Here is a 19,044-nt window from a genome sequence, read left to right on the forward strand (position 1 = left end):
CCCCCACCCCCCTTTATCCTTCCTCAGTTGTTCAGCTCATTTCAGTTTTCCTGTTTCAATGACCTGAACTGCTCCATCTCTTTTGATCTGTTCCCTTCAGAGAGTCGAGGTGTGCTGGGCTGGAGAGATGGCCTGGCCTATAAAGGCTAGGCTAACATCCAAAACAGGAGAGAGTCAAGGGGTGATCAGTTCTGTAGGGTTACCCACACCAAGGTAACATTTCCGTTACCATGATCCTTTCGCATTTATGACATTGGCAGCGCTGTGCAGTCAGCCCCTCTGTCTGTATGCCAACCATGCTCAGCACTTCAAAAGAAGTCCCGGGCCTCTTAGGCACAAAGGGGGAAGGCTTCCTCCCCTCCCCCAGCCACTGGCAACCACCACTTTGCTTTGTGGCCCTATAGATTTAATTGTTCTTAGTGTTTATAGTGTAAGAATTATACAGTGTTTTGTATAACATTGTACATTTGTGTCTGCCTTTTTGCCTGGCATGTGTTTGATGTGTATTCATCTTGTACTATGCACCGGCACTTGGAGCCTCTTTGGCACATTCCCTGTGTATGGCCTGACCTGTTGATCTGTGTTTGGGCTGTTGCCATCTTTTGGCTGCTGTGGGTAGTGGTGCTGCCATCATTCAGACACAGGTGTTATTTTGCTGTTTGTTTCATTCCTCTGTAACTCCTAAGGATAGTCTGCCTACATGAAGTCTGCCTTTGTAAGGGCACATGTATGTTTGTTTGCCTTTTGCCCTAAGAAGTGGAAACACGGCCTGTCCATTCTGAAAGAGATTAGCGAAGGGACGGTGATGTCACTGGCATAAACCATGCTGGGGTTCCGCTGGTGCGCTTCAACAAAGATTTGGCCTCCTTCAAGCCCGCTGGTTTTAGTGGCCACCAGAGTGACAGCGAGCAGAAGGGAGCATCCTGGACAACGCCAGGAGTGGAGCCTGCACTCGAAAGAAGTGACATGGTCCAGTGAGCAGTTACAAAGGACTTAGCTCAGCCTCTGAGCCCAGCAGATCTGACCTCAGTGTTCTGCCAGTTTGGGTGTCCTTCCTCCCTTTGCTCTGTAACCAGTCCATTCAGGTACAATAAGCAGAATGTTTTGCTTGAGAGATGTGTCCTTTGTTTTCAGACAGGCAAATAAATTCATCTTTGTTTCCAATTTCCATTTAGTGGCATCTGTTTGTTTTCCTCCAGTGATCCCCATTGTGGTGACAATTTGTCTCTATCCAGGATCCTATCCCCATATTTCTTACCTCTCAACTAGCAGCAATATAGATATTTGTCTTTGCTGAATGAAGCTGGCTTTGCTGGGAGGTCACCAGGTCACCCTGTTGGTTAGAGAAAGGTGAGTCTTACCAGTAATGGACCCAATGGTCTTTGTCATTTTTTTTGAGATTATGAGTACACCATTTCCCCCTTCCCTTCTCAACCTCCCATATACCCCTCCTTGCTCTCTTTCAAATTCATGGCCTCTTTTTTCATTAATTGTTATTATATACTGGTGTGTATATTCTTAAATGTATAAATACAAACCTGCTCAGCCTATATAATGTATAATGTTGCTGGCTTATTGCCGACCACTTGGTTTTGGATAACCAATTGGTGTGCTCCTCCCTGGGGAAGACTATTTCCCCTGCTCTCAGCATTCCTAAGTTACCTGTGGCTCTTTGTGTAGGGTTGAGACCTTATGTGTTAATAGTGGGGTCTTTATTGCATTTTCTATTTGTGTGTGCGCACACATGCGTATGTAGCAGCCACAGTGACCACGGGGCAGTCAGAGGACAACATGTGGGAGTCAGTTCTCTCCTTGCACTTGTGTGTTCCACGGATCAAAGTCGGATCATCAGGTTTGGCAGCAAGGGCTTTGTCCTTCCCTGCTGAGCCACTTCACCTGTCCCACCGGGGTGTTTCAAACAGATATCCTTTTTGCTAGAATAGAATACAACAATCTTGCGTGTCAAGGATGGCCATATATCATCTGAAAGAAACTACTCAGTTACTTGAAACCCCTAAGCCATGAAATACAGGATGCATCCACTCCTTTGCCCATTCTCAGTATGTGGAAGGCCCAGTTTGGTTTAACATGTTTTCACCGTGTCCTCACAGGATCCCCATAAAATTAAGAGGAAGCAAGGCGGCAGCCCAAATCATGTGCTCAGCGTTACCCAGCTGAAGAGCCAGAACCCAGATTTGGACTCAAGCCTCCTGGGGTCAAATCCTATTCTTTCCTACACCATCTCTCCACTGCCTCACTAATGGCAAGCCTGGCAGAATTTTGGAGTTTCTTTTGTTTTGTTTTTGTTTGTTTGTTGTTTTTGTTTTTGGAGACAGGGTTTCCCTCTGTAACAGCCCTGGCTGTCCTGGAACACACTTTGTAGACCAGGCTGGTCTTGAATTCACAGAGCTCCGCTGGCTTCTGACTCTTGAGTGCTGGGACTAAAGTACACCTGAGCTGTTCTTTTCAAATAGTTATCACCCAGGTTCATCCGGCCAACCTGAAAAATTGGGCTTTTTTTTTAAATTTATTTATTTATTAAAGATTTCTGTCTCTTCCCTGCCACCTCCCATTTCCCTCCCTCCCCCAATCAAGTCCCCCTCCCTCGTCAGCCCAAAGAGCAATCAGAGTTCCCTGACCTGTGGGAAGTCCAAGGACCACCCACCTCCATCCAGGTCTAGTAAGGTGAGCATCCAAACTGCCTAGGCTCCCACAAAGCCAGTACGTGCAGTAGGATCAAAAACCCATTGCCATTGTTCTTGAGTTCTCAGTAGACAGAAATCTCAAGGTCCAAATCAGGAGCAGAAGGAGAGAGAGCACAAGCAAGGAACTCAGGACCGCGAGGGGTGCACCTACACACTGAGACAATGGGGATGTTCTATCGGGAACTCACCAAGGCCAGCATTCAAGAGTCTGCCCATGATGGCAACAGGAATGTAGGCCCAGGTAAATGTTGCACACGCAGGGATGTGTGTCACAGCTGACCAATCCAAATGCAGGAAAAATAAAAAATGCACTTTTATTATTTTTTAGATTTATTTATTTGACATGTTCAAGCATTTGCCTGAATGTATATCTGCACCACGTGTGCCTGCAGGGGTCAGAAGGTAGCATCTGATCCCCTGGAACTAAAGTTAGAGATGGCTGTGAGCCACTTTGTGGATGCTTGGAACTGAACCCCAGGCCTTCTCCAAAAGCAGCAAGATCTCTTAACTACTGGACCATCTCTCTCGTCCCAGGAAAGGGGAGTGTTTTAGAAGAGGCTGCAAAATGGTCTAAACCTGCTCTTAAAGGAGCTATTTTAGCCCTGAGCTCCATAAGGTTTTCCACTATACAAACTTCTGGAAAAGTAAGTTTAGGAACCTGGAGATGGCTCTGTACTGGTACCTCTTTCAGGGATCCTCTGTCACCAGGCATGCATATGGTGTACATACATACATGATGCAGGCGAACATGCATGGACAGGCAACTAAAGTAATTTATTTTGGCTGGAGAGGTTGTTCGGTGGTTTGAGAGCCCCACTGCTTTTGCAGAGGACCCAAGTTTGGTTTCTAGCACCTCACTGACCAGCTCACATCTGCCTGTAACTCCATCTCCATAGCATCCTCTTTTGGACTCTGTGGTCACTATAGGCACATGCACCTATACAGACATGCACACACAACTCAGGAATATGAAAATGCAATTTAAAAAAAGAATGGTGAACGGGCTGGGGATATAGCCCAGTGGTAGACTTCCCTAACTTGTATGAAGCCCTGAGTAAGATCCCTAGTGCTAAAAGAAAAGCAGCCAAACCAAAAAAAAAAAAAAAAATGATGGAAGGAGGGGCGGGGAAGATAGCTCATTTGGCAAACATGAGGTCCTGAATCCGCATTAAAAGACAAACAACAAAAAACAGGCTTGCTGATACACACTTGTAATCCCAGCACTGAGGAGGTAAAGTCAGGAACATCCCTGGGGCTCCATGGCCAGCCAGCGTGGCCTATTTAGAAAGCTCTGGGTCAGTGAGGGACCCTGTCAAAAAGTGAGGTAGATGCTTCTAGAATAGCAATTCTCAACCTGTGGATCGCAACCCCTTGTCAAGCCTCTATCTCCAAAAATATTTACATTATGATTCATAACAATAGCAAAATTAACATGACGTAGCAACAAAAATAACTTTACTTTTGGGGGTCACCCCAACATGAGTTTTATGATTTAAAAATGCTGGTGGGTCCCGAGCGGGTCCCTTCGGCCTGCAGAGCAGCTAGTCCCAGGCAGAGACAGCTGCCGGGCTCCGGAGCCATTGCAAATTCCCCGGGGGCCATGGGGTGGCAGCCAGGCAGCGGGGGTCCTGGTGGCAGGCAGAAACAAGGCGGGTGGGCAGGAGACATGGATAGACACATGTAGGGTAAGATTTAATATTTATTCACGGGGTTATGGAGGGGAAAGGGAGAAGGGGGCAGAGAGAGAGAGACAGAAGAGAAGAATGAGACAGAGAAGGGGGAAGCAGAGAAGTGGGGAGAGAGGAAGATGGAAAAGAGAGAGAGCTCAGGCCGGAAGCTGAAGATCAGCCTGCCTCAGCGGATGGGGGAGGGAGTGGGGGGGGGGGGGGGGGGGGGGGGGGGGGGGGGGGGGGGGGGGGGCGCGCGCGCCAGAAGGAGACTGAGAGAATCTAAGATGGCGCCGAGGAGAGGTCGGGAGTCGCCTGGAGTGGGCGTGGCTTGCCTCTTAAAGAGACAGAAACCATAACAATGAGGAACTGCGTTAAAGGGTCACAGCATCAGGAAGGCTGAGAACCATTGATCTAGAGGAACCACAAAGTCGTCCCCTGGCCTTCGCATGCATGTGTGCACATTTGAGCACACACACACACATACCAACACACACATGTAAAACAATGACAGAAGGAGCGAGGTGGGGTGGCACAGGTCTGGAATCCCAGCATTGGAGACAAGGAGGATCAGGAGTTCAAGGCTTGTCTGGGCTACGTGCAATCTTGCCTGAAAAAAAAAAATTAAAAGATAAAAAAGACAATGAAAGAGTACCTGCCTAGGACACATGAAGTTTGATTCCCCAGTAGTTCGAAAACTGGGGTACGGTTTAAGGAAAGAAGCGATTCTGACATAAATATCTGTCTTTAATAACCTGGCAGCTAAGCATATAGAGGATAAAGCAGGAAATCTAGGATCTAGTCTTTGAGGATGCCCACATTTACAGGTTGGGAGCTGGGAAAGAGTGACAAATAGACGGGTGGGGGAGGGGTGGGAGGCTGGAGAGATTGCCTGAAAAAAACGCTTGCCTTGCAAACCTGAAGACCAGAGTTCAAAGGCGCCACAGAACCCATATACATACGGGGTGGCCGTGCCAGCCTGCATAAAATGCCTGCCAAAAGAGACTCGCTGGAGGAAGCCGGCGAGCCATATCGAAGAGCTCTTGGGTTTGATTGAGGGACCCTGCCTCGATGAATGAGGTGAAAACGTGACCAAGAATGAAGCCCAATCTCAGCCTCGGGTCTCCACAAGCACGTGAACACATGCTTATGCACGAACACACATACACACATGCACACCACACACAAGTGAAAATGGAAGCGCAAGACTGAGAGACGGTGTCCGTCCGCCGGCTCCGTAGCCCTCCCCCCACCCCACCCCGGCCACAGGGAAAAATGAGCGGAGCAACAGAGCTCCTACTGAGTTTCCAATCAGGCCCAGCTCTGGTCAGAAAGGACAGACAGTTCCCCTGCCTGTAGGGAGTTTTGCTGCAGTGGGCTTTGGCTGTTCTCCAGCATTTGCAATTTGCAACAGATTGTCATTGAGATGCGCAGGACTGAATGGAGTTCTTTTATCTAAATAGGAATTTTGTAGGTTTGGAGTGTGGATAAGAAAAGAACAGCTGCCCAATGTATGGGTGACATTGTGAAACACACGGGAATGTGGAACGAGCAAGAGGGTGCCCATTATTTCCCATTAAGAGATCCAGTTAACATTCTCAGGCTTAAGATGTCTGCCTATGTTTAAAAAAAATGCAATGTTTCCTACCCAATACAAGTCCCCCTTTCTTCTATGGCCCAATCAAGAATCTGTACTTACTGTACAATTGTAGTGATAATTTTGGAGAATTGCCCTAATATCTATAGGAATTACAACTGTTTAATATCGGCAAATGCGGTCCCTGTACAGTGACTTGAAATGTGCAGAACGTTACTTTTCAGTCATGGCATCTCTCACAGTCAGGTGTCTCTTGTAATGACACTCTCACTTTGCATACGGACTTTTCCATCACCACACACACACACACACACACACACACACACACACCTTGTTTTCTGAAACCTAGTACATTGTGAAAGAAAAATAACATACCTAACAAAATACATGGTGATCAATATGTCTCCTAAGTTTCTAACCCTCCCTATTGAAGGTTTTGCTGATGTTTATTTTTTTTAAGATTTATTTATTTATTACGTATACGGTGTTCTGCCTACATTCATGCTTGCAGGCCAGGAGGGCACCAGACCCCATTACAGATGGTTGTGAGCCACCATGTGGTTGCTGGGAATTGAACTCAGGACCTTTAGACGAGCAGGTGGTGCTCTTAACCACTGAGCCAGTTTCTAACTAGAGGGTGGAGGGAAATTGGGACTAGAGAGTAAACGCAGTAAATTTGCTTGAAATGGAGCAAGAGGAAAGATAAAGAGTCACTGATGTCCCAACCACCTTTTCCCTGATTGATTGCACTTTGAGGGGGGTTGGTTTTGTGTTGGCGAGGGGGGGGGAACATTAAGACAGGGTTTCTGTGTGTAACAGTCCTGGCTTTCCTGAAACTTGCTTTATAGACCAGGCTGTCCTCGAGCTCACAGAGGACCACGTGACTCTGCCTCTGCCTCTGCCTCCCAAGTGGTATTAAAGGTGTGAGCCACCACCCACCACTGCCCAGCTGATTGTGCTTTTTGAACTGAGTAGAATATTTGAAAATAGCTTACAGCATTCATTTCATTCAGGAATTCTTGTTATTGGGATTTTTTTCTCTTTTGCTGTTTTGGGAGGGGGGGCTGCCATCCAGCTCCCAAATATATCACATGGAGGCTTATTGTTACTTTTAAATGCCCAGCCTTGGTTTAGCTTGTGCTAGCCAGCTTTTCTTAAAGTATCCCACCTACCTTTTGCCTCTGGGCTTTTTTCCTTTCTCATGTCTGTGTATCTTACTTTCACTCTTCCTCCATGGCTGGCTGTGTAACTCGGTGGCTGGCCTCTTCTTTTCTCACTCCTTGATCTCCCTTGCTTCCTGAGCCCTTTTTATCTCCTATTTATTCTCTCTGCCTGCCAGTTCCTCCTATCCTTTCTCCCCCCTCACTAGGACTGTTCAGCTCTTTATTAGACCATCGGGTGTTTTAGACAGGCAAATTAAACAAATGCAACATAAAAGACTGTAACACATCTTTGCATCATTAAAACAAAAGTTCCACAGCATAAATCAATGTAACATATCTTAATATTCCACAACAATTCTTCTGGCCAAAATTAATACAACCCAAATCTACTACCATGATACCCAGTGGTGTGGTCCTACCACAATCTGCAGTGCCATCTCTGGGAGCTCAGTGGAGGTGTGGGAGAGCTGTCCTCGTCACTCATCTGTCATGTGGTGGCATAGGCAGGGGAGAGATGCCCTCCCAGCGCCCATCAACACCTGAGACAGGAGGGAAAACTAGCCCTAAGGTCATAAGAGCAGGAGAGCTGGCCCTGCCCCTCATCAGCTGCAGTATTCGGGAGAGTGGCCCCTACAGCATGCCTGGGTAACACAGGAGAGCTGGCCCTGAAGGTGTAGGTGCAGGAGATCTGACCCGGAGGACAGGACGTGAAAACAGGAGAATTGGCCCAGGCCCTTGTTCACAGCCAGGACAATGCAGAAGAGCTCGCCTTGGTGGTGAGGACAGGAGAGAGCTGGCAGACTGACCAACCCTGCAACTACCCAGGCCCAGAACCAAGGTTATGGGTGGCCCATCCCAATATCCAGCCCACCTGTGATCTGCTGGAACACGTGAAGGGACCTAACCCACAGACCCAAAGCTACAGGATCTCCACAATATAGGACAACAGCAGGGTAGCCAAGAGACCCGTGAGGGCCCAGCACCAATAGTGTAGTAGAAACCAGAGACCTCGAAACAGACCAATGACTCTCTTTGCAATGAACGCTTGCAAGTAAAGGTATAAGGACAAAAGGGTTTGCTGTGTGACTCACTGTGACACACTGCAGCTCCCCCACCAAGACTGATTTGTCCTTCTCTCTTTTTTTTCTTTTTTCTCTTAAATTTTATTTTATTTTATTTTATTTTGGGGAGGAGGTTTCAAGGGCAGAGCGTGGATACAAAGGGGCAGGGAAATGAATGGGGTGGAGATGCATGATATGAAAGACACAGAATAAACAAAAAGGAGAAAAAATAATTTCAAAACTAAGAAAGAGAGAGAAAGGGGGAAGGAAGGAAGGAAGGAAGGAAGGAAGGAAGGAAGGAAGGAAGGAAACAAGTAAGGAAAGAAGGAAGGAAAGCTCCAGGAGGCTGGAGAGATGGTTCAATGGTTAAGAGTATTGACTGCTCTTGCAGAGGACCCGGGTTCAGTTCCTAGGACCCACATGTTAACTCACAACTGCTTGTAACTTCAGTCCCACGAGACCCAACACACATACTTTTTGTCTCAGAAGGCACTACTCACAGTATGTACACAGACATACATGTAGGCAAAACACACAGAGAAGGAAAGAGAGGGGTAAAATGAAGGTACCCTGGCTGGGGATGCTGCTCAGGTGGTAGACCGCTTACCTAGGACGCACAGAGCCCTGTGTAGTCACAGTACATTAACAGTGTGTGATGGTACCTGGGGTGGTGCCCACGCCTTTAAAGCCAGCTCTCAGGAAGCAGAGGCAGGTGGATCTCTATGAGTTTGAGATCAGTCTGGACTACAGAGTGAGTTCTAGGACTGACAGAGCTGTGTAGAGAGACCCTGTCACACAGACACACACACAAACAGACACACACACACTATATATATATATTAAAAATATATAAATATATATAATTATTTATTTAAAAAGAAAAAAACAGGGTGTGAGAGTGTGATGGAGGAAGGTCATTGGTTAATTAATAAAGAAACTGCTTGGCCTCATAGGTTAAAACATAGGTGGGTAGAGTAAACAGAACAGAATGCTGGGAGGAACAGGAAGTGAGCTCAGACTCAATAGCTCTCCTCTCTGAGGCAGACACGATGAAGCTCCGACCCAGAATGGACGTAGGTTAGAATCTTCCCGGTAAGCGCACCTTGGGGTGCTACACACATTATTAGAAATGGGCTAGTCCAGGTGGGAGAGTTAGCCAAGAAGAGGCTAGATATAATGGGCCAAGCAGTGTTTAAAAGAATCAATTTTCCGTGTTGTTATTTTGGGGCATAAGCTAGCCAGTGGCGGGAGCTGGGTGGTGGAATGCAGCCCGCAGCTCCTACAACAAGAGTGTATGCCTATAATCCCAGCACTTGGGAAGTAGCTACAGGAAGATTAGAAATTCAAAGTTGTCAGGCAATTGTGGAACATGTCTTTAATTCCAGCACTCAGGAGGCAGAGGCAAGCAAATCTCCAAGTTTAAGGCCAGCCTGTTCTATGGAAGGAGTTCCAGGACAGCCAAGACTACACACAGAGAAACCCAGTCCCGAAAAAAACCAAAACCAAAATAAAAATAAAGAGAGAAAGAAAGAAATTCAAACTCATTCTTAGCTTCATAGTGAACTCAAGACCACCCTCTCTGGGGTCAGGAGTAGTAAAGAAGGGATTGGGAGAGAGATATGCAGACTTGCAGGCTATATACCCCAGTACCCCAGAAGCTCTGAGTCAGAATGAGCATTTTTGACAAGACTCCTACATGGAGTCTGAGAAATACTGCTATGGAAAATCTGGTAAGTGATGAAGAAGGCCTCTACCCCATGCCACGTGGCCCGGTTGGGCAGGACTTAGTGGAACTCCGTCCAGGAATCTGGCCACAGGGTTCCAGCACCACCTTGGCACCAATCAGGAGAGCGCACTGGCACCAGGCGTTTGGCACTATAATGATCTCTCTGTGGTGAGGAAGCATGGCCCAATCTAGCGTCTTATCGAACTAAGTGGGACAAAGAGACCCACATGCAGTCCTGGGGCTGTCCACCCTGGGCTCTGAGGAGAAAACACAGGCTCACCTGATACCTTGCAGCACCCGCCAGCTGGGCACTATTGGAGTGAGCATAGGTTTGGTGTAGTATGGGAGAGAGACAGAATGGTTCATGTCCTGTGGATAGAGGCCTATCTGAAAAGGCAAAAGAGAGGAAGGGAGCGAGCTGAGGTGAGTGGCTTGATTGTCCCCAAGGGCCAAGGTGATGTCTGGACCTGGGCTGCTGCTGGGATACATGCCTAGGTTCCTGGTTTAACACAGCCGTGGTCTCTGCTGATGTCCCTGGCATCAACCAAAGGCCGAGAGGACAGCACTGTACAGAGTTGGTCCCACCCCTCACTGGCTGCAATCCTAGGGAGAATTGGTCCCACTCCTCACTGGCTGCAATCCTAGGGAGAATTGGTCCCACTCCTCACTGGCTGCAATCCTAGGGAGAATTGGTCCCACTCCTCACTGGCTGCAATCCTAGGGAGAATTGGTCCCACTCCTCACTGGCTCAAGCACTCTGGAGAGAAGGTCCCATGTCTTACCTAGGCAGCACTATAGAGCTGACCCTGTGAGCAGGGCTATGGGTAAGCTGGCTCTGAAAGCATGAGAATGTGTTCCGTGTGGTGGCATGGGGAAGGGAACGATGTCCTCCTCCCCGTGCCCCTCACCACCTGCAGCAGGTGGAGGAAGACCCGACCCAACCCCTCACCAGCTGCCATACTCAGAACAGTCCCTGCGCCTCCTCTGAGTAGCATGGTGGAGTGATCTTGCAAATGCAAGTGTGGGAACAGCCCTGAAGGCGTGAGAGGGGCACAGCTGGCACCACCTCCCTCGTCTGCAGTGAGATGGTGGGGATGAGGAAAAGAGGTCCTCCCCCCCTTACCCCTACCGCCTCCAGCTGGCAAGGGAGCTGAGCCCTTTATCAGCTGCAACACTCGGGAAAGCAGGCCCTGCACCTCATCTGGGCAGCACAGCAGAGCTGACCCTGGTGAGTCAACCCTGAGGATGTGAACATGGGAGACCTAGCCCCACCCCTTATCTGCCACGTGACAGCATAGACTGGGGAGAGCTGCCCCCCACCAGCCCATCAACGCCTAAGGCAAAGTGAGAGAGCTGACCTTGAGGTAACAAAAGTGGGAGAACTGTCCCTGCCCCCCCCCACACACACACACACATACAGGGCTGCAACTCTCAGGAGAGCAGGCCCTGCACCTCACAAGGGCAACACAATAGAGCCCACCCTGTTGGTGGAGGTGTGGGTGAACCAGCCCAGAAGTTGTGAGCATGGGAGAGCTCTCCCCATTCCTCATCTGTCTTTTTTAAGCATGGGCAGGGGAAAGGTGCCCTCCCTCCACAACCCACCCACCAATGCCTGAGGCAGGTGGCAGAGCTGGCCCTGAGGTTACAAGAGCAGGAGAGCAGGCCCTGCGTATGGCCTGGGCAACACAATAGAGCTAACCTTGGTGGCGGTATGGGTGAACCAGTCCCAAAGTAGTGAGCATGGGAGAGCTACCCCCATTATTCATCTCTCTTGTGGTTTCGAGGGCAGGGGAAAGATGGTCTCCCCTTCCTGCCCATCAAACACCTGAGGCAGGTGCGAGAGTTGTCCCTGACCCCCACCAGCTACAACACTCGGGAGAGCAGGCCCTGCACCTCTCCTGGGCAGCATAGTAGAGACCACCCTGTTGGCAGAGGTGTGGGTAGGCCAGTCCTAAAATTGTAAGTGTTGAAGACCTAACCCCACTACTTGTCTGTCATGAGGTGGTGTGGGTGGGGGATAGATGCCCCCCTTAGCCCTCACGCCTTACTGCCTGCAACAGACTAGTGAAATCACCCTCCCCTTACCATCTGCAGCACTTGGGAAAACGAACCTGCTCCTCTCCTGGGCAGCACACCGGAGCTGGCCCTGTTTGTCAGAGGCGTGGGTCACCCAGCCCTGATGTTGCCAGCAAGGGAGAGCTGTCCCCATTACTCATCTGGCATATGGGGAGAGGGGAGACGGCCTTCCCTGCCCCGTCTTACCCCTACCCATCAACACCTGCGACAGGTGGCAGAGCTGGTTCTGGGGTGATAAAAGCAAGAGGGCTGTCCCTGCCCCTCACCAGCTGCAGCACTTGGGAGAGAGGCCCCTGCACCTCACCTGGGCAATACAGTAGAGCTTGTCCTGATGGCGGAGGTGGGAAGAACTAATCCTGAGGACATGAAAGCAGAACTGGCCCGGCCCCTAGCTCATTGCTGCAAAGATGAATTAGCAGGGGGCAGTGCTGGAGAGCTCACCCTGGTGGTGAGGACAGGGAAGAACTGGCGGGCTGACTAATCCTGCATCTGCCCAAACTCCAGATCCTCCTGCCTCTGCCTCCTTCGCCAAATTCTACCAGCGTATGTCACCACAACCAGCTGGGGCAGCAGGCAGGCTCGGAGATCTTTTGCAACTACTATGGGGGTTTTGGGGGTACTGTGAGAAAGCCTGTTGCTCGCTCGCAGATTCTTGGGCATGCGGAGCCGGGAACCACCACTGCCTTCTCCTCACTCTGTCGCTGCCTTCTCCATATGCTGCACACAGACAGGCTGCCCAGCAGGGTCTGTGTGGCTCCAGCTTGTCTTGGCCCAAGCACTTGTTGCCACATTTGCCCATACTCTTGGTACCACCGTGGTGTCCCACAGGCCAGGCACCAACTGGACCTGGGCAACGTGCCTTCTGCCACAGGCGCCCAGCAAAGCTCTACTCCAGCTATCTTCTGGCCTCAGCCACACTCACTCTGGGTGCAAACTGGTGCATGGAGTGGAGCGGAACTCAGGAAAGCAGGCTTGCTGCTCTGGAACCACTGAAGGGGCCCCACTTAAACAATCTTTTAGGGAGTTTGGGCATTGTCAACCTGTCTGGCTACTTCCTGCTGAGTTGGGGTGCTGCATTCTTGGAGGTATTTTACAGCAACATTTCAGGGGTTCTCAGTGAATCAAACCATATGATTCTGGAATGATTCCACAGGTTCTCATCCTCTGTGGAGACAAAAGCAAAACCTCATTTCCAAAGCATCAAATCCTTAGGCCCGTACTTTAAAGTCAAAATACGTTTCTTAGCAGTTCCCAGAATCAAATGTCTTTCTCCAGTCCAGAACACAGAAGACAACACAATCAAAACAATAGCATACATCTGTACACATTCTACCTTCTGAGGCCCTCAGTTCACCTTCCTGCCTCCTCTTTATTACTTCCCTACTGGCCAGTCTGCCAGAGGGCATCCCTCAGAGCATCTCTGGGGATAAAAAAAATACATAATTTAAATTCTTTGTGCACATTTTATATTTTTATGGGTTTTTTTGAGGCCTTTAATTTACCCTCCCACCTCCTGTTTATTACTTTTTTGCTGACCAGCTTTTTGGAGGGCATCTCTCAGAGAGTCTCTAGTTTTCGATCTCCACGGTGCCTCCTACTGTGCTGCCTGCACCTCCCAGAACCACTATCAGGCAAGAGTCTGGGGATGAAAATACACATAAGACACATACCAATCTTTAATCTACCCTCACCATTTCCAAGGGTGATCTCTCAGTGTCCCTTGTTCCCAATCTCAGTGGAACCTCCACTTGTACCGTCCATACTATTACATATACTACGGTACTATGTCTGTAGTGCAGAGCCTGCACTACAGGACCATTCACAAGCTGGGCAAGGGCCTGGAGATTTAAACACACTAAGACACACAGACAGAGACATGGGTCATCCTTGAAACAAGAATGCCTGTTGAAATAAGAGCGGTGGGGCTGCGTCCCCAGCACCCCAGCCGCCTGCTAGCTTATGCCCGAAATAACAACACACAAACTGTATTCATTTCAAGACTGCTTGGCCCATTTCTATCTAGCCTCTTCTAGGCTAATTCTCACATATTAATTTAGCCCATTTCTAATAATGTGTGTAAGCACTCCAAGGTGCGCTTACCAGGAAGATTCTAGCCTACGTCCATCCTGGGTCGGAGTTGCCTGGGAGAGCAGAGCCTGGCGTCTCTGCTCCAGAGAGCAGAGCTGTCGGGTCTGTCTGAGGAGTCTTACCTCACTTCCTCTTCCTCCTGTTTACTCCTCCCACCTATGTTTTAACCTATCAGGGCAAGCATTTTCTTTATTTAATTAACCAATGAAATCAACAGATTGATATATGACACTCCCACATCAAATGCCCTCTTTATTGTGTACCAGAACCGCTTATATAGAGATCCTTAACTGGTAGCCATGCCCCAGGCAAACCCACCAGAAACCACTCCCCTGCCATCAGGAACTCCTGAGGGTCTCTGCTCAGAGCAGCTGCAAACACAGGAAAACAAGGGTCTTTTTTGTTTTTGTTTTTGTTTTTTTTTTTTTTTTTTTTTTTTTTTTTTGCTCAGAGCAGCTGCAAGCATAACAAGTTGTTTACAGGAAATTCAGGGTCTGGGTCCACAGCCCCCAACGATTTTAGGTTCCTTCGGGTCATGGTATCCCTTCACAGAAAGAGACAGTAACTAAGATATCAATTAAGTGTGCCAAAAGCAGTTTGGAGTTGCAGATTCGACAAAGACAAGTCAAGGATGTGCTACTTAGCTAATAAACACATCACAGAGGGAAACTAAGAAAGCGGTAGGTAAAGTCAGAGATGCAGCACTGGCCTCACATGTGTAAGGTCCTAGGTTCGATTCCTGCAACCCCAGAAAGAAGAAACAAAAAGAACACTAAGAAAGACTTTAAAAGCTTCTATACAGGGGCTGAAGAGATGGCTCAGAGGTTAAGAGCACTGCCTCCTCTTTCAAAGGTCTTGAGTTCAACTCCCAGCAACCACATGGTGGCTCGCAACCATCTGTAATGGGGTCTGGGGCCCTCTTCTGGCCTGCAGGCATACACACAGACAGAATATTGTATACATAATAAATAAATAGATTTTTTTTTTTAAAAAAAAAAAAGCTTCTATACAGTTATCATGTTTCCCAGAAACATGACCTTTTCCCTGTACATATGCCCAGAAACCCTGATTTTACACAGGCCACCTAACCTAGTTCTTCAATGTACTTACAACTATCAGAAAATTGCATCCCTCCAGATTGGCCCTATTCCCAACAAAATACACGGAAATATCATTTCCACATGGCTGCCTCCTGGCTTCTTCGGGAGTCTCTTTGGTCCCACTTATGGTTTTTGTACATGTCGTACATCTTCAGCCTTGGCTTCTCGTATGACAGTGGGGCTACAGTCACCCAAATTGCGATAGCAATATCCTTTGTTGCTTCTGACTCCAAAACATCCCTCCATTTGAGACTCTGAGACTTTCCAAAAGGCACCCAACTAGTTACCACCATAGACTAGCTTACTTTAGGGATAGCAGCATATTCAGACATTATCATCTGTTATCTCCTTGTTCCAGCTCCAATCCCTGATGTTTCAGCTCCCCTTAACAATGAGCCACAAACCATGAACACCATACTCCCTCTGATCAGTCATTCCCTGGCCAAGGTGTTCACTTGCGCCCCCTCTCCATTTGGGATTAGTAACTCCCAGTGAGGCCGAGAGCTAGAGTAGTGAGAAAACCACTGGCTGCTGGCTAGCCATTGTCCTATATAGGGCTGGGATGAAGCTAGGCAAGAAACTCACTCCCAAGGTTATGCAAGTATAGGTGTAAATCTGTTTACATATTTTATTATTGTTATTATCATTATTGGGTTATTGGAGGCAGGGCTTGACTATGTAGCCCTGGCTGGCCTGGAAATCACTATGTAGACCAGGTTGGTCTCCAACACACAAAAAATCTGTCTGCTTCCACTTTCTGGGTGCTGGGATTAAAAGTATGAGTCACCAAACCTGGCTTTCTTTGATTTTTTTATCTGCATTCATCATAGATACTTTGCCCAAATATTTCTTCAAAATATTGCTAACTGTTGATATTTTGCCTTTAAGGATTTTTAAAAAAAACTTTAGTACTACATTAAGGTTTTTTGTTTGTTTGTTTTTTGGTTTTTCGAGACAGGGTTTCTCTGTGGTTTTGGAGCCTGTCCTGGAACTAGCTCTTGTAGACCAGGCTGGTCTCGAACTCCCAGAGATCAGTGCTGGGATTAAAGGCGTGCGCCACCACCGCCCGGCTTACATTAAGTTTTTGAACTAGTGCCTAACTCGGTTTCATCTTAGTCCCAAGCTCTAGTCCTGGCAATCAGGTTCCCTTAATCCCCATTCAAACACAGCATCAATGTTCCTCTCATGCTATCATGCTACATCTGTCATAAGCCCCAGCATCCAATGATCACCTCATTAAACTCACGCTAATCACCACGATTTTATATTCTGTTTAATTTTCACAAACAATAGCTTCCTAAACAATTTCCCCTGAAGTAGTGACCATATATTGGAGACAGGAAAGAGGAAAGAAGAAAATGTCTAGGTTTGAAAATAGTGCCTATTCACTTTTCTTTTACAATTATGATTCTAAGCAGCTGGCAACAAAAAAGACTTGTATAGAAAACCATAAGGAGCACACCTGTAGACTGCACCAAATCAGTTTTGTGTAGCGTGAGCAGTGAGCAAAACATAACTTCAGGGGTCCTAAGAGATGTTTCCTCCACCACAAGAGGGAATAGGGATTTGAGCTGGACTTAGGCAGATGTTAAGAGGTTCTGGGAAAATTTTAAGGAAGTGGTGGTGTATCCTGATTTCATACTGTCAGGATGCAGAGACAGTATAATAATTGGCAATCTTGTGTTTGGGAACCAGGAAGAATTAAAACAGAGCTCAGATTGTCAGAGTTAAAGGAGCCTTAGTGAGGTTTGGAGGGACAGCTAGTCATGTACCTGGTTAAAGAATGTCCAATTCCAAACATGATCTCCAGGTGGCCTTCTTAGAACATCATTTATTTCCCATGAGAGCTAGTTTTGTATCACTTGAAACATCATGGCCTCACTGCCAACAGGGTTTTTTTCATTTCCTTAGATCCTGCTTTGGACAAAGGCAGTCAAGCTGAGCCTGAGTACATTACGCTGAGGTCTAGGCCATATGAGTCGGGGCACTCTGTTCTTCAACAGCTGTATAGGTCACCAAGAGACCAATTTTTGTTTTTCACAGATGAGTGCACTAGGAGATCATGGGGGTCCACTCTGGCATGCTTGGGACATGGAGCTTCTGCTTCATGATAGCCAATGTTCTTTGACAGCACCTGTATTTCAACACGCCTTTTCTGTCACCCAAGATTTCTGAAGAGAAGTCAATGCTGGCCTTGGCTTCATTCTCTCTAAATACAGACTGTTACTAAATTCCAACAACTACCCCTTCTCCTAGAGTTCAGAGACAAACCAAAGTACTATTCCACTACAAGCCACTCTGGGGAACCAATGAGTTTATTAGGCTTCCTTACAGGGTGTAGGTGAGAGGTTACCTACACCAGATGTTGGTGCTCTTCCCCCCAAAAAAACCTCACCAGACCATCTTTATATCTCTGTCTCCACACAGCCGCATTCTTTACATACAGCTACATATCTCTCTTTACATACATATATCACTCTCCTACACGGTCATACATATCTATACACAGTTACATCTCTTTTCCCATGGCTACACATCTTTCTTACATACGTTTCTCTTCTACATCTCATTTCTATACAGATTCACCTTCCTTGGCTCCACACAGTTAACATTCTTCATAAATTCTCCACATAGCTACATTCCTTCATGTTTCTTCTCACATCTCCCTTTCAGCACACATACCCTCATTCGTACCCCTGCACAGCTCTTTTTTCTAGCCACTCCCTACATAACTCAACACAGTTTTCTCTCCTACACCACTCTCCTTCTCACAGCCAAACTCTGGACAATTACATGTTACATTTTCAGGGCCCAACCCATTCTCATAGCACAAGATAAGTCACATAGTTTCTCTGAGGCTAAGGAGGTCACATCAACTGGCCAGTGAGTAACGTTTGGCCATGCACGTAGCTCTAACTTGGTGAGTAAACAGTTGGTTGAACCTTGAGCCTGTAACATAAATTGGGACTACGTGCAAAAAAGTCAAGTACTGAGAAATTTTTGTCTACTAAAGTTGCTTCTAGCCTGACCTTGAATCAGCAGTAAATAACACCTGGGAATTTGTCCTTGTTTATTTGTCTCTAGGAGCAACCAGATATTTGTCTCCAGGGGTAAAGAGCTATGAAGTCTAGAATTAGCTGTCTTTGTGACTGAGAAAACTATTACTTTCTTATGTCAGCCTGAATAATGGAAGATATCTTAGTATTTCTATTCTTCAGAATTTATGGTTAAGCAGGAATCATCTTCCTGACTATCCACAGCTATATGTATGCCCAATAGATGGAATATTTACATGAGATAAACACAAGCAACAGGAAAACACCCATAGCAATTCTTAGGGAAGAAATGTAGTTCTTAGGAAAGAAAGGAAGTGGCACATGAGAGAAATTACAGACAGGAGCCACTGGACATTTACAGTCAGTAACTCCACAGCCTTACCAGGTGGAGCTCCCCATTAGAGAGTCATTCGTCTGGTGGGTTGACCTGCTGAACACTAGTTGTCACCTGCTGTATACATCCCTCTGCATTTTCTGTTACCCAGGATTTCTGAAGAGATGTGAATGGTTGGCCTTAGCTTCATTCTCTCTAAATACAGACTGTTACTAAATTCCAACAACTACCCCTTCTCCCAAGGGCCAGAGACAAACCAAGGTACTATCCCACTACAAGCCACTCTGGGGAACCAGTGAGTTTATTAGGCTTCCTTACAGGGTTACAGGGTGAGAGGTTACTTACAGGGATATTGGTGCTTTTCCCCTAGAAAACTTCACCAGACCCTCTTTACCCAGCAGGAATGACAGCTTACCCATAGCTGCATAGACTAAGCACCCCCATATACTTCCCCAGTATATATATATATAT

The 19,044-nt window shown here is 47.4% G+C and overlaps 1 protein-coding gene across 1 annotated transcript in view; it reads left to right on the forward strand.

Annotated features, from left to right (window-relative positions):
• The window catches only part of LOC126494744 (transcription factor SPT20 homolog), a 5,623-nt gene extending 4,645 nt beyond the window's left edge, over positions 1-978 (forward strand). Inside the window, exon 2 of the mRNA XM_050132152.1 lies at positions 857-978. Within this exon, the coding sequence (XP_049988109.1) occupies positions 857-978 (122 nt within the window). The remainder of the gene's footprint in view (positions 1-856) is intronic.
• The last annotated feature ends 18,066 nt before the right edge of the window (positions 979-19,044 follow it).

The sequence above is a fragment of the Alexandromys fortis genome, unplaced genomic scaffold (assembly GCF_014885135.2).
Source record: "Alexandromys fortis isolate MF-2015 unplaced genomic scaffold, M_Fortis_MF-2015_v1.1 scaffold_406, whole genome shotgun sequence".
Classification (NCBI taxonomy): Eukaryota; Metazoa; Chordata; class Mammalia; order Rodentia; family Cricetidae; genus Alexandromys; species Alexandromys fortis.